General features: G+C 46.9%; 1 protein-coding gene across 1 annotated transcript; it reads right to left on the bottom strand.

Moving 5' to 3' along the window:
- Positions 1-8695: 8695 nt before the first annotated feature.
- LOC310830876 (uncharacterized protein) lies at positions 8696-15031 on the bottom strand (the record flags this gene model as incomplete). Its single annotated transcript, XM_083710709.1, has 10 exons — positions 14662-15031; positions 13827-13952; positions 12556-12674; positions 11620-11678; positions 11273-11403; positions 10434-10493; positions 10083-10260; positions 9877-9933; positions 8969-9780; positions 8696-8703 (listed from the first exon to the last, which is right to left on the bottom strand). Exons 1-10 carry the CDS (start codon positions 14807-14809, stop codon positions 8696-8698), a joined length of 1698 nt encoding a protein of 565 aa, XP_083566835.1. The 5' UTR covers positions 14810-15031.
- Positions 15032-15736: the final 705 nt, after the last annotated feature.

The raw sequence follows: 15736 nt of genomic DNA, 5'->3' as shown, positions 1-15736 counted from the left end.
TGTGAGATAAACATCATTTCCATATGATTACACAGATACTTACCAGATGAACTTGTAAGCTGTGAATTAATCGATGTGTGTCCATGAATAGTGGTGAAAGGTGAAGATGCCTCGGCGGTCGCTATATTTGTAGTAGTATAAGCAAAAGGCGTTAATGTAGTGGGCAACAGTGTTGGGGGTATTGTTGATATGCTAGTAGTAGGATGTGTGGTTATGGCCTCTGTGATAGACGTAGATGATAATGGTGTATTGGAAGTGCTTTGAGCTACAATAGTGGTGAAAGTCTCTCCACTTGTTTCAAGGGATGTCGATGAATGAGATGTTCCACTAGTGGAAATTTCTGTGCTAGCAGATCCATGATAGGCTGTGGAAGTTGTAAGCAGTGGTGTACGGGTGGTGTTGGTGCTAGCAGATAGGATGCCTGCAGTTGTCTCAGAATGCTCAGAACTGGAAGTAAAAGGGAAGATGGATGAAGTAGATGTTGTGGTCTCACTAGTTGTGGCTGTAATTTCAGAAGTCACCTCAATGGAGGTGAGGGACAATGTAGACTGAGAAGACAGCTGTTTTGTGAATGGTTGCTCAGTGGTGGAAGAACTAGACATCACTGTGTACTCAGATGAGGTCCCTTCTGAGGTAGTCTGCTTCACGTGCTCAGTGGGTGGGTGGGTGTTTGAAGACAGGGTAGGTGCAGTTGTCTCAGAAGGCTCAGAACTAGAAGTTAAAGTTGTCATGGAATGAGTAGGCGTTGTACTCTCACTTGTAGTGCTAGTAGTTTCAGAGGCCAACTCACTGGAGGAGACAGACAATGTTGTCTGAGAAGACAGCTGTTTTGTGGATGGTTGCTCAGTGGTGGAAGAACTAGACATCACTGTGTACTCAGATGAGGTTCCTTGGGGTGTAGTCTGCTCAACATGCTCAGTTGGTGTGTTTGTGCTTGAAGACAGGGTAGGTGCAGTTGTCTCAGAAGCCTCCGAACGAGAGGTAAAAGTTGTCATGGAAGGAGTAGGTGTTGTACTCTCACTTGTAGTGCTAGTAGTTTCAGAGGTCAACACACTGGAGGAGACAGACAATGTTGACTGAGAAGTCAGCTGTTTTGTGGATGGTTGCTCAGAGCTGGAAGAACTAGACATCACTGTGTACTCAGATGAGGTTCCTTGTGGAGTAGTCTGCTCCACATGCTCAGTTGGTGTGTTTGTCCTTGAAGACAGGGTAGGTGCAGTTGTCTCAGAAGCCTCAGAACGAGAAGTAAAAGTTGTCATGGATGGAGTAAGTGTTGTACTCTCACTAGTAGTGCTTGTAATTTCAGAGGTCAACTCACTGGAGGAGACAGACAATGTTGACTGAGAAACCAGCTGTTTTGTGGATGGTTGCTCAGAGGTAGAAGAACTAGACATCACTGTGTACTCAGATGAGGTTCCTTGGGGTGTAGTCTGCTCCACATGCTCAGTTGGTGTGTTTGTGCTTGAAGACAGGGTAGGTGCAGTTGTCTCAGAAGGCTCAGAACCAGAAGTTAAAGGAGTCATGGAAGAAGTAGGCATTGTACTCTCACTTGTAGTGCTAGTAGTTTCAGAGGTCAACACACTGGAGGAGACAGAGAGTGTTGACTGAGAAACCAGCTGTTTTGTGGATGGTTGCTCAGAGCTGGAAGAACTAGACATCACTGTGTACTCAGATGAGGTTCCTTGTGGAGTAGTCTGCTCCATATGCTCAGTGGGTGTGTTTGTGCTTGAAGACAAGGTAGGTGCAGTTGTCTCAGAAGCCTCAGAACGAGAGGTAAAAGTTGTCATGGATTGAGTAGGCGTTGTACTCTCACTAGTAGTGCTTGTAATTTCAGAGGTCAACTCACTGGAGGAGACAGACAATGTTGACTGAGAAACCAGCTGTTTTGTGGATGGTTGCTCAGAGGTGGAAGAACTAGACATCACTGTGTACTCAGATGAGGTTCCTTGGGGTGTAGTCTGCTTCAGGTGCTCAGTAGGTGGGTGGGTGTTTGAAGATAAGAAGGGTGAAGTTGTTTCAGAAAGCTCAGGACTGGATGTAAAAGGTGTCTTGGAAGGAGTAGGTGTTGCAGTCTCACTAGTTGTGGTTGTAGTTTCAGAAGTGAGCTCACCAGATGGGACTGACAATGTTGACTGATAGGAAAGCTGTTTTGTGGATGGTTGCTCAGTGGTGGAAGAACTAGACATCACTGTGTACTCAGATGAGGTCCCTTCTGAGGTAGTCTGCTTCACGTGCTCAGTGGGTGGGTGGGTGTTTGAAGACAGGGTAGGTGCAGTTGTCTCAGAAGGCTCAGAACTAGAAGTTACAGTTGTCATGGAATGAGTAGGCGTTTTACTCTCACTTGTAGTGCTAGTAGTTTCAGAGGTCAACTCACTGGAGGAGACAGACAATGTTGTCTGAGAAGACAGCTGTTTTGTGGATGGTTGCTCAGTGGTGGAAGAACTAGACATCACTGTGTACTCAGATGAGGTTCCTTGGGGTGTAGTCTGCTCAACATGCTCAGTTGGTGTGTTTGTGCTTGAAGACAGGGTAGGTGCAGTTGTCTCAGAAGCCTCCGAACGAGAGGTAAAAGTTGTCATGGAATGAGGAGGCGTTGTACTCTCACTTGTAGTGCTAGTAGTTTCAGAGGTCAACTCACTGGAGGAGACAGACAATGTTGACTGAGAAGTCAGCTGTTTTGTGGATGGTTGCTCAGAGCTGGAAGAACTAGACATCACTGTGTACTCAGATGAGGTTCCTTGTGGAGTAGTCTGCTCCACATGCTCAGTTGGTGTGTTTGTCCTTGAAGACAGGGTAGGTGCAGTTGTCTCAGAAGCCTCAGAACGAGAAGTAAAAGTTGTCATGGATGGAGTAAGTGTTGTACTCTCACTAGTAGTGCTTGTAATTTCAGAGGTCAACTCACTGGAGGAGACAGACAATGTTGACTGAGAAACCAGCTGTTTTGTGGATGGTTGCTCAGAGGTAGAAGAACTAGACATCACTGTGTACTCAGATGAGGTTCCTTGGGGTGTAGTCTGCTCCACATGCTCAGTTGGTGTGTTTGTGCTTGAAGACAGGGTAGGTGCAGTTGTCTCAGAAGGCTCAGAACCAGAAGTTAAAGGAGTCATGGAAGAAGTAGGCATTGTACTCTCACTTGTAGTGCTAGTAGTTTCAGAGGTCAACACACTGGAGGAGACAGAGAGTGTTGACTGAGAAACCAGCTGTTTTGTGGATGGTTGCTCATAGGTGGAAGAATTAGACATCACTGTGTACTCAGATGAGGTTCCTTGTGGAGTAGTCTGCTCCATATGCTCAGTGGGTGTGTTTGTGCTTGAAGACAAGGTAGGTGCAGTTGTCTCAGAAGCCTCAGAACGAGAGGTAAAAGTTGTCATGGATTGAGTAGGCGTTGTACTCTCACTAGTAGTGCTTGTAATTTCAGAGGTCAACTCACTGGAGGAGACAGACAATGTTGACTGAGAAACCAGCTGTTTTGTGGATGGTTGCTCAGAGGTGGAAGAACTAGACATCACTGTGTACTCAGATGAGGTTCCTTGGGGTGTAGTCTGCTTCAGGTGCTCAGTAGGTGGGTGGGTGTTTGAAGATAAGAAGGGTGAAGTTGTTTCAGAAAGCTCAGGACTGGATGTAAAAGGTGTCTTGGAAGGAGTAGGTGTTGCAGTCTCACTAGTTGTGGTTGTAGTTTCAGAAGTGAGCTCACCAGATGGGACTGACAATGTTGACTGATAGGAAAGCTGTTTTGTGGATGGTTGCTCAGTGGTGGAAGAACTAGACATCACTGTGTACTCAGATGAGGTCCCTTCTGAGGTAGTCTGCTTCACGTGCTCAGTGGGTGGGTGGGTGTTTGAAGACAGGGTAGGTGCAGTTGTCTCAGAAGGCTCAGAACTAGAAGTTACAGTTGTCATGGAATGAGTAGGCGTTTTACTCTCACTTGTAGTGCTAGTAGTTTCAGAGGTCAACTCACTGGAGGAGACAGACAATGTTGTCTGAGAAGACAGCTGTTTTGTGGATGGTTGCTCAGTGGTGGAAGAACTAGATATCTCTGTGTACTCAGATGAGGTTCCTTGGGGTGTAGTCTGCTCATCATGTTCAGTGTGTGTATGTATGCTTGAAGACAGGGTAGGTGCAGTTGTCTCAGAAGCCTCAGAACGAGAGGTAAAAGTTGTCATGGATGGAGTAGGCGTTGTAGTCTCACTAGTAACTGTAGTTTCCAAGGTCAACTCACTGGAGGAGACAGAGAGTGTTGACTGAGAAACCAGCTGTTTTGTGGATGCTTGCTCAGTGGTGGAAGAACTAGACATCTCTGTGTACTCAGATGAGGTTCCTTGGGGTGTAGTCTGCTCAACATGTTCAGTGTGTGTGTGTATGCTTGAAGACAGGGTAGGTGCAGTTGTCTCAGAAGCCTCAGAACCAGAGGTAAAAGTTGTCATGGATGGAGTAGGCGTTGTAGTCTCACTAGTAACTGTAGTTTCCGAGGTCAACTCACTGGAGGAGACAGAGAGTGTTGACTGAGAAACCAGCTGTTTTGTGGATGCTTGCTCAGTGGTGGAAAAACTAGACATCACTGTGTACTCAGATGAGGTTCCTTGTGGAGTAGTCTGCTCCACATGCTCAGTTGGTGTGTTTGTGCTTGATGACAGGGTAGGTGCAGTTGTCTCAGAAGCCTCAGAACGAGAGGTAAAAGTTGTCATGGATGGAGCAGGTGTTGTACTCTCACTAGTAGTGCTTGTAATTTCAGAGGTCAACTCACTGGAGGAGACAGACAATGTTGACTGAGAAACAAGCTGTTTTGTGGATGGTTGCTCAGAGGTGGTAGAACTAGACATCACTGTGTACTCAGATGAGGCCCCTTCTGAGGTAGTCTGCTTCACGTGCTCAGTGGGTGGGTGGGTGTTTGAAGACAGGGTAGGTGCAGTTGTCTCAGAAGGCTCTGAACTAGAAGTTAAAGTTGTCATGGAATGAGGAGGCGTTGTATTCTCACTTGTAGTGCTCGTAGTTTCAGAGGTCAACTCACTGGAGGAGACAGACAATGTTGACTGAGAAACCAGCTGTTTTGTGGATGGTTGCTCAGAGGTGGAAGAACTAGACATCACTGTGTACTCAGATGAGGTTCCTTGGGGTGTAGTCTGCTCAACATGTTCAGTGTGTGTGTGTATGCTTGAAGACAGGGTAGGTGCAGTTGTCTCAGAAGACTCAGAACTAGAAGTAAAAGTTGTCATGGAATGAGGAGGCGTTGTACTCTCACTTGTAGTGCTAGTAGTTTCAGAGGTCAACTCACTGGAGGAGACAGACAATGTTGACTGAGAAACTAGCTGTTTTGTGGATGGTTGCTCAGTGGTGGAAGAACTAGTCATCACTGTGTACTCAGATGAGGTTCCTTGGGGTGTAGTCTGCTCCACATGCTCAGTTGGTGTGTTTGTGCTTGAAGACAGGGTAGGTGCAGTTGTCTGAGAAGCCTCCGAACGAGAGGTAAAAGTTGTCATGGAATGAGGAGGCATTGTACTCTCACTTGTAGTGCTAGTAGTTTCAGAGGTCGACTCACTGGAGGAGACAGACAATGTTGACTGAGAAGACAGCTGTTTTGTGGATGGTTGCTCAGTGGTGGAAGAACTAGACATCACTGTGTACTCAGATGAGGTTCCTTGCGGTGTAGTCTCCTTCAAGTGCTCAGTAGGTGGGTGGGTGTTTGAAGATAAGAAGGGTGAAGTTGTTTCAGAAAGCTCAGGACTGGATGTAAAAGGTGTCATGGAAGGAGTAGGTGTTGCAGTCTCACTAGTAGTGGTTGTAGTTTCAGAAGTGACCTCACCAGATGGGACTGACAATGTTGACTGATAGGAAAGCTGTTTTGTGGATGGTTGCTCAGTGGTGGAAGAACTAGACATCACCGTGTACTCAGATGAGGTCCCTTCTGAGGTAGTCTGCTTCACGTGCTCAGTGGGTGGGTGGGTGTTTGAAGACAGGGTAGGTGCAGTTGTCTCAGAAGGCTCAGAACTAGAAGTAAAAGTTGTCATGGAATGAGGAGGCGTTGTATTCTCACTTGTAGTGCTCGTAGTTTCAGAGGTCAACTCACTGGAGGAGACAGACAATGTTGACTGAGAAACCAGCTGTTTTGTGGATGGTTGCTCAGTGGTGGAAGAACTAGTCATCACTGTGTACTCAGATGAGGTTCCTTGTGGAGTAGTCTGCTCCACATGCTCAGTTGGTGTGTTTGTGCTAGAAGACAGGGTAGGTGCAGTTGTCTCAGAAGCCTCAGAACGAGAGGTAAAAGTTGTCATGGATGGAGTAGGTGTTGTACTCTCACTAGTAGTGCTTGTAATTTCAGAGGTCACCTCACTGGAGGAGACAGACAATGTTGACTGAGAAACAAGCTGTTTTGTGGATGGTTGCTCAGAGGTGGAAGAACTAGACATCACTGTGTACTCAGATGAGGTTCCTTGGGGTGTAGTCTGCTTCAGGTGCTCAGTAGGTGGGTGTGTGTTTGAAGATAAGAAGGGTGAAGTTGTTTCAGAAAGCTCAGGACTGGATGTAAAAGGTGTCATGGAAGGAGTAGGTGTTGCAGTCTCACTAGTTGTGGTTGTAGTTTCAGAAGTGAGCTCACCAGATGGGACTGACAATGTTGACTGATAGGAAAGCTGTTTTGTGGATGGTTGCTCAGTGGTGGAAGAACTAGACATCACCGTGTACTCAGATGAGGTCCCTTCTGAGGTAGTCTGCTTCACGTGCTCAGTGGGTGGGTGGGTGTTTGAAGACAGGGTAGGTGCAGTTGTCTCAGAAGGCTCAGAACTAGAAGTAAAAGTTGTCATGGAATGAGGAGGCGTTGTATTCTCACTTGTAGTGCTCGTAGTTTCAGAGGTCAACTCACTGGAGGAGACAGACAATGTTGACTGAGAAGACAGCTGTTTTGTGGATGGTTGCTCAGTGGTGGAAGAACTAGTCATCACTGTGTACTCAGATGAGGTTCCTTGGGGTGTAGTCTGCTCCACATGCTCAGTTGGTGTGTTTGTGCTTGAAGACAGGGTAGGTGCAGTTGTCTCAGAAGCCTCAGAACGAGAGGTAAATGTTGTCATGGAAGGAGTAGGTGTTGTTCTCTCACTTGTAGTGCTAGTAGTTTCAGAGGTCAACTCACTGGAGGTGACAGACAATGTTGACTGAGAAGTCAGCTGTTTTGTGGATGGTTGCTCAGTGGTGGAAGAACTAGACATCACTGTGTACTCAGATGAGGTTCCTTGGGTTGTAGTCTGCTCCACATGCTCAGTTGGTGTGTTTGTGCTTGAAGACAGGGTAGGTGCAGTTGTCTTAGAAGCCTCCGAACGAGAGGTAAAAGTTGTCATGGAATGAGGAGGCGTTGTACTCTCACTTGTAGTGCTAGTAGTTTCAGAGGTCAACTCACTGGAGGTGACAGACAATGTTGACTGAGAAGTCAGCTGTTTTGTGGATGGTTGCTCAGTGCTGGAAGAACTAGACATCACTGTGTACTCAGATGAGGTTCCTTTTGGAGTAGTCGGCTCCACATGCTCAGTGGGTGTGTTTGTGCTTGAAGACAAGGTAGGTGCAGTTGTCTCAGAAGCCTCAGAACGAGAGGTAAAAGTTGTCATGGAAGGAGTAGGTGTTGTTCTCTCACTTGTAGTGCTAGTAGTTTCAGAGGTCAACTCACTGGAGGAGACAGACAATGTTGACTGAGAAGTCAGCTGTTTTGTGGATGGTTGCTCAGTGGTGGAAGAACTAGACATCACTGTGTACTCAGATGAGGTTCCTTGGGTTGTAGTCTGCTCCACATGCTCAGTTGGTGTGTTTGTGCTTGAAGACAGGGTAGGTGCAGTTGTCTCAGAAGCCTCAGAACGAGATGTAAAAGTTGTCATGGCTGGAGTAGGTGTTGTAGTCTCACTTGTAGTGCTAGTATTTTCAGAGGTCAACTCACTGGAGGAGACAGAGAGTGTTGACTGAGAAACCAGCTGTTTTGTGGATGGTTGCTCAGTGGTGGAAGAACTAGACATCACTGTGTATTCAGATGAGGTTCCTTGGGGTGTAGTCTGCTTCAAGTGCTCAGTAGGTGGGTGGGTGTTTGAAGATAAGAAGGGTGACGTTGTTTCAGAAAGCTCAGGACTGGATGTAAAAGGTGTCATGGAATGAGTAGGTGTTGCAGTCTCACCAGTTGTAGTTGTAGATTCAGAAGTGACCTCACCAGATGGGACTGACAATGTTGACTGATAGGAAAGCTGTTTTGTGGATGGTTGCTCAGTGGTGGAAGAACTAGACATCACTGTGTACTCAGATGAGGTCCCTTCTGAGGTAGTCTGCTTCACGTGCTCAGTGGGTGGGAGGGTGTTTGAAGACAGGGTAGGTGCAGTTGTCTCAGAAGGCTCAGAACTGGAAGTTAAAGTTGTCATGGAATGAGTAGGCGTTGTACTCTCACTTGTAGTGCTAGTAGTTTCAGAGGCCAACTCACTGGAGGAGACAGACAATGTTGTCTGAGAAGACAGCTGTTTTGTGGATGGTTGCTCAGTGGTGGAAGAACTAGACATCACTGTGTACTCAGATGAGGTTCCTTGGGGTGTAGTCTCCTTCAAGTGCTCAGTAGGTGTGTGTGTGTTTGAAGATAGGGTAGGTGCAGTTGTCTCAGAAGCCTCAGAACCAGAAGTTAACGGAGTCATGGAAGAAGTAGGCATTGTACTCTCACTTGTAGTGCTAGTAGTTTCAGAGGTCAACTCACTGGAGGAGACAGACAATGTTGATTGAGAAACCAGCTGTTTTGTGGATGGTTGCTCAGTGGTGGTAGAAGTAGACATCACTGTGTACTCAGATGAGGTTCCTTGGGGTGTAGTCTGCTCCACATGCTCAGTGGGTTTGTTTGTGCTTGAAGACAGGGTAGGTGCAGTTGTCTCAGAAGCCTCAGAACGAGAGGTAAAAGTTTTCATGGAAGGAGTAGGTGTTGTAGTCTCACTTGTAGTGCTAGTAGTTTCAGAGGTCAACTCACTGGATGAGACAGACAATGTTGACTGAGAAGTCAGCTGTTTTGCGGATGGTTGCTCAGTGGTGGAAGAACTAGACATCACTGTGTACTCAGATGAGGTTCCTTGTGGAGTAGTCTGCTCCACATTCTCAGTGGGTGTGTTTGTGCTTGAAGACATGGTAGGTGCAGTTGTCTCAGAAGCCTCAGAACGAGAAGTAAAAGTTGTCATGGATGGAGTAGGTGTTGTAGTCTCACTAGTAACTGCAGTTTCAGTACTATGCTCACTGGAGGAGACAGACAATGTTGACTGAGAAACCAGCTGTTTTGTGGATGGTTGATCAGAGGTGGAAGAACTAGACATCACTGTGTACTCAGATGAGGTTCCTTGGGGTGTAGTCTCCTTCAAGTGCTCAGTAGGTGGGTGGGTGTTTGAAGATAAGAAGGGTGAAGTTGTTTCAGAAAGCTCAGGACTGGATGTAAAAGGTGTCATGGAAGGAGTGGGTGTTGCAGTCTCACTAGTTGTGGTTGTAGTTTCAGAAGTGACCTCACCAGATGGGACTGACAATGTTGACTGAGAAGAAAGCTGTTTTGTGGATGGTTGCTCAGTGGTGGAAGAACTAGACATCACTGTGTACTCAGATGAGGTTCCTTGTGGAGTAGTCTGCTCCACGTGCTCAGTGGGTGTGTTTGTGCTTGAAGACAGGGTAGGTGCAGTTGTCTCAGAAGGCTCAGGACTGGATGTAGAAGGGGGCAGGGAAGGAGTAGGTGTTGTAGTCTCACTAGTTGTGGTTGTAGTTTCAGAAGTGATGGATATTTTCGTAGTAGTATAAGCAGAACGTGTTGTAGTTGCATTAGCAGAAGGTGTTGAAGTTGCATTAGCAGAACGTGTTGTAGTTGCATTAGCAGAAGGTGTTGAAGGTGCATAAGTAGATGGTGTTGTTTTCAAATTTGTAGAAATGGATGTTTCACTTGTTGTGCTTGGCGTCTCCCTAGAAGGGATAGGAAATAAATTGTTTTGGACTATTTTATAAAAATGCATATAACTATTCACCACTAGTAGTGCTTATTCAACCCGCCTATGGGGAGGTGTTGACCCCACGTCTCCACTCCCTCCTTCACCTCCTGGCATGCTACTCACTGGCATTTGGGTCCCTCAGAGGTGATGTGGCACTTTCCATTCACACAGTGGAATGGGTGGGGGTTCCAAGCACTGCAATTAGAGACACAATGAAGTGTGTTGTTGATGACCCGCGCCACATAATATGGCTGGAGGTTTTGGGCCACCACTGAGGCATTCTTGCATTCGTCCAACAGATCTGGGAACGGAAAAGGAGAGAGTAGGGTCAGCAAAGGAAGAATGCAAATGTCTCACAACACTACATGCATGGGACTAGGAGAACAAAAGAGGAGCTGGGCTGCTGGATCATCATCATCATCATTATATATTTATATCCCACACACCAATCCCCTCTCACACGCCAGTCCTCACCTTTAGGACTCAGGGGCACTGCAGTCACACGAGATGCTCCTTCAGTAAAGCACAGCTTATCTAAAGGAGAGGGGGAAAGAAAAGGTGAGGCTTCTGAAAGGAAGATGGGGGCGAGCATCAATGGGGAGGGACCTCTTCTTTTCCACACACACCCCACCCCCACTTGTCATAATCCCTGCCACCAAGGTTGAAGGTAGCACACCTCTTCTGACAGGAAGCAACCTGATATTCATCTCCATGTGGGTATGGGAAAATCAGCAGGGGTCAGTTGATGTTACAGCACTGCTGCTGGGGTAACAGAGAAGGGTTTGCACCCTCACTCCTCAGCATGGGTAAATAACACTAGGTGGCCTCAGATACGGCCTAACTGAGGCGCATTCTATTCTTGATTCCTGTTTTTCTCTAGAGTGAAATTGGCAGGCTGGGAAGACCTTGATTTCATTCCATTTTGGACAATAAGCTTTCGTACAGTTTCGTGTTGCACAATTTCAAAGGGATGCCTCTGTTCCTAGTGAAACAACATAATTGTTTGGACCAGGGGAGTCGGGGTGACCTTGGACGGTGGAGCTGCTCAGGTTCTGCACAGAGGTGGATCACCAGCCGCCTCACAACCTCCCTTTGGGCTCCCAGTCTGGCAGGAAACCCTGGACATAACTCCTGGCTACCACCTTGGGATCCCCATGCTACGCATGTTGACTCAGAGGTACATGCAGTTGTGATGCTGGTGCAATTTGCTCCCAAATAAGGAGGGACAGAATCAGAATCTGGATGACTTGGATGACTTCTGCTTCCTCATGATTGCCAGACCTTCCCATGAGAAATGGCAGGCGCCCCCTCACCTTTGTCATTGGAAGTGCAATTATTTTGCAAGGTCTTTGTGAGGTTCTTCATGGAAGCATCGTAGGAAGCATTGAAGTCTGAGAAGTGAAGCTGCAGGAGCACCTCATGGTCCACGATAACACTACCATTGCTGAGAAGAGACAGCAGGAAGGAAGAGAGAGAAATCACTTAGCCACAACCCCAAAGGTGCCCTCAGCCAGCCTGATGTGAGGTCAATGATGGTAGTGGGGGCTGTCGCTTAAAGGGGCGTGGCCACTCACAACAGGGGGCCCAGGAAATTGCGTGGCACCAAGCAGCACCCTCCCTCCCATACTTGGTCCCCAGCTGTATCACTTCTGTGACTCACCTCAGCCGAATCACCTTTACACCTGTGTACCCAGGAATGTCCGCATAGAAGATGTCCATCTGCAAGGAGAGAGAGGTCTCATCTCAGCTGCATAGACAGCAACAGTCAGAAGCACCAATCAACAGCAGGGTCTGCATAGAGGCAGCAGAGCAGCTGTTGTCTGCAAGCATCACCAGCCCCCCCCCCCAAAAAAAATATCAGACGGGGTGTGTCTTTGAGGTACAGGTCAGCAGTCCTAGAATCATAGAACTATAGAGTTGTAGGGGACCTGAGGGTTATTGGGTCCAATCCCTGCCATGCAGGAATTTCCACGGCAGCAGAAATAAAAACAAAAAACTCCACATGTAAACTAGTTTGTTGATCTGAGAAATACTAAACCCCCCATCCCAGCAGATTCTGGGTCCCTCCTGTGTGCTGAGTAGGGCCTCTCTATCCTGCTGTGCTCCTTTACCTCCTCCACCCTTCCGACACACCTTTGGGGTATCTCCTGTACTGGGCATGGCTAGTCGGTGGCCCTCCCCCAGCTGTTCTTGGACTCCAGTTCCCAGCAGGCAGCCTGGCCAAAGGTATGGGATGATTATAAAGGCTGGAAGATGACCTTTGTCACTTTAAGATTGGTCTTTCAAAAGTGGCAATTAGGAAGTCGGTTCCTCGTGTGTGTATTAGGGTATGAACCATCAGTTCTGAGCTACAAGTTACAGAAACAGCTTTCTATATTCATCTGATAGCTTTCTATATTCATTTCTGAAGCTGGATATCCAGGTATTCCAAATGAGGGAAACCTGACTGTGTTTCCAGACTTGCTGTGAATGAGCTTCACTGCTGAGGTATGGAGTATGAATGGGGCCTGGACTCAGAAGTCGCCATAGGGTTTGGGTTTGGGTGTGTGTATTTTGTGGGGTGTCATCTCTCTGTGCACAACCAACCACCCCTCACCTGTTCCTCAAAGATCTTCACGAATGTCTGGAAGTCAGAAGAGCTGGAATTCACCATCTCTGGGCTGAACTTCCAATTCTTCACTGTTACAGAGACATTGATTGTGGCCACAACAGTCACTGTGATCAGAAAGCACAGGAGTCATAAAACATGAAGGTACAGCCACAGTTTCAGATCTGAGGATAAGCACTTCAGGTGTCCATTGAATCACAGGAGAATTGCAGAGATCATGGTAATAACATGAATCACCTATGGATCCACACCAAGTGTGCAGAGAAAGGGCGCTGGTACAGGGTGTGAAATACACTGGAATGTGAGCGTATCAGCTCAGTGTAGTCTACTCTTTCTGACAGGAACTCTCCAGGTCCTGAGGCAGGTGACATTCTTGTCCAGCTGCTGCTGCTGGTATCAGAAGCTTTTTAAACTGCAGGTGTCAGGGTGATGCCGCAGAACTAACACACCACTTTGAATCAAGCAAGTTGGCCATCTTTCCTTGCAAACCATTTGCCTCTGCACTTTCCTGGGGAAATTGTTTTATGCTGAACAGGAAGAAATGGCAATTGGTTTTTCCACAAATTGATGTTTGTTCTGATGTAGTGCTAAAGAGCAGGTTTCCCAGGGGAAAACAGTGTAGCAAAGGCAGAACTGCTCAGACCTAGTAAGCATGCCTAGTAAGCACAGGACAAGCAGAAAACCCCACAGACCCAGACTTCCTAGGCATGCGCACAAGCCTGAGCAGATTGTATATACACCTCCTAAAGATACAACCAGTTTTACACACGGTTGGTATCCAGAAAAAGTAACGTTCTATATCAAACCATGTCCATGGGTGGCTGGAATTTTTCACTTCTTTCAGAGACACTTTCAGTCTCTTCATGGGCCAACTACCCTTCACAAGAGTGACAGTGCAAGCAAGTTGAGGTCAGAGGGGTCCCCCAACTTGGTGCCCTTCAGGTCTTGATGGGCCACAACTTCAAATCCTCCCTGGCCACGCTAACTGAGGCAGATGGGAGGACAGCCATGTCTGGAGAGCACAATGTTAGGGAAGGCTGGCGTGGGCACTCGTGTCTCAACACTTCAACGGAGAAACACACAGGTCATCAAAGAAGCAAGATTACTCCCAGCAATGTGAAACACACACTTTGAAGCTGCAGGACCAAAAATATTGCCCACCTAGAAAATTGCTACACATATCCAGACATTCTTGAGCTTTTGTTTTCAAAGGAAGAACCAGAGAGCAGGAGCCTTGTACTAATAATGCTCAGACTTACCCACTTGGATTTCATTCTTTGCCTCTTCGCAACGTCGCCCAGTATAGGGAGACGGGCAGTGACAAAGACCCTCACCAAGCACTCCACCATTAAGGCACCCGAGAGGGACAACTGTGGTGGAAGGAGCTGAGGAAGAGGACAAGAACAGAACAGAATATTAACAATATTTAAGAACAAGCCAACAAAAGAGCTCTCATTTTAGTGTATTTTTCATCTCTGTTGGAAGCCGCCCAGAGTGGCTGGGGAAACCCAGCCAGATGGGCGGGGTACAAATAATAAATTATTATTATTATTATTATTATTATTATTATTATTATTATTATTATTATTATTTCAGGATCCAAAAATATATATGCTGTACCGCTTAAAGCGATGATTTCTAAGAAAAGTCCAGTGAGGGTTCAAGAGAAATACAAATGATAGAATCAATTAGATTTCATCAGAAAACAAAAAAGAGTTGCCTAAATTTCTTCCTGAAAACAACAAAGCTTTCGTGGGTGAATGAACCTCAGTAAAGAAGAGGTCTCAGCCAAAAGGGAGTTCCACAGAATTGGGCCACAGTTCTGAACACACAGCTCATTGGGGGGGTGCCCTGTATCCCGGAGTCATGGGGCACCAGAAAGAGCCACTGCCACAAAGAAGGGAATGATCTAACAGGAATATAACACATCAAACAGTACTGAAGAAATCCTAGACTCAAGTTGTTAAAGGCCTTGTAAATTAATACAATAACTTTGTAGTTGGTCCAGTATGGGCAGCATATGTAAACTGTTAAACACTGGAATACTGTACTGTGAGATAAACATCATTTCCATATGAATACACAGATACCTACCAGACAAACTTGTAAGCTGTGAATTAGTCGATGTGTGTACACGGGTAGTGGAGGAAGGGGAAGATGCCTTGCTGGTGGAAAATGACAGTGTTGACTGAGAAGATGGGTGCTTTGTGGATGGTTGTTCAGTTGTGGAAGAACTAGACATCACTGTGTACTCAGATGAGGTTACTTGTGGTGAAGTCTGCTTCAGGTGCTCAGTGGGTGTGACAGTGCTTGTGGATAGACTGGGTGCAGTTGTCTCAGTAGGCTCAGGACTTGGTGTATAAGGGGTCTTGGAGGGAGTAGGTGTTGTAGCCTCACTAGGTGTGCTTGGAGATTCAGAAAACACTTCACTGGAGGAGGGAAAGAATGTTATCTGAGAAGACACCTCTTTTGTGGATGGTTGTTGAGTGCTGAAAGAACTAGACATCACTGTGTACTCAGATGAGGTCCCGTGTGGTGTAGTCTGCTTCAGGTGTTCAGCGGGTGTGTTTGTTGCTGTGGATAGGCTGGGTGCAGTTGTCTCAGTAGGCTCAGGACTGGGTGTAGAAGGGGTCTTGGAGGGAGTAGGTGTTGTAATCTCACTTGTTGTAAGTGTAGTTTCAGTATTATGCTCCCTGGAGGAGGTAGTGAATGTGGACTGAGAAGACACCTCTGTTGTGGATGGTTGTTGAGTGCTGAAAGAACTAGACATCACTGTGTACTCAGATGAGGTCCCGTGTGGTGTAGTCTGCTTCAGGTGTTCAGCGGGTGTGTTTGTTGCTGTGGATAGGCTGCGTGCAGTTGTCTCAGTAGGCTCAGGACTGGGTGTAGAAGGGGTCTTGGAGGGAGTAGGTGTTGTAATCTCACTTGTTGTAAGTGTAGTTTCAGGATTATGCTCCCTTGAGGAGGTAGTGAATGTGGACTGAGAAGACACCTCTGTTGTGGATGGTTGTTGAGTGCTGAAAGAACTAGACATCACTGTGTACTCAGATGAGGTCCCGTGTGGTGTAGTCTGCTTCAGGTGTTCAGCGGGTGTGTTTGTTGCTGTGGATAGGCTGGGTGCAGTTGTCTCAGTAGGCTCAGGACTGGGTGTAGAAGGGGTCTTGGAGGG

Source organism: Podarcis gaigeae, assembly GCF_964106915.1.
Source record: "Podarcis gaigeae genome assembly, chromosome: 13".
In the NCBI taxonomy this organism is placed as follows: Eukaryota; Metazoa; Chordata; class Lepidosauria; order Squamata; family Lacertidae; genus Podarcis; species Podarcis gaigeae.
The sequence above is the reverse complement of the archived record's forward strand: the minus strand, read 5'-3'. Positions and strand labels throughout refer to the sequence as shown.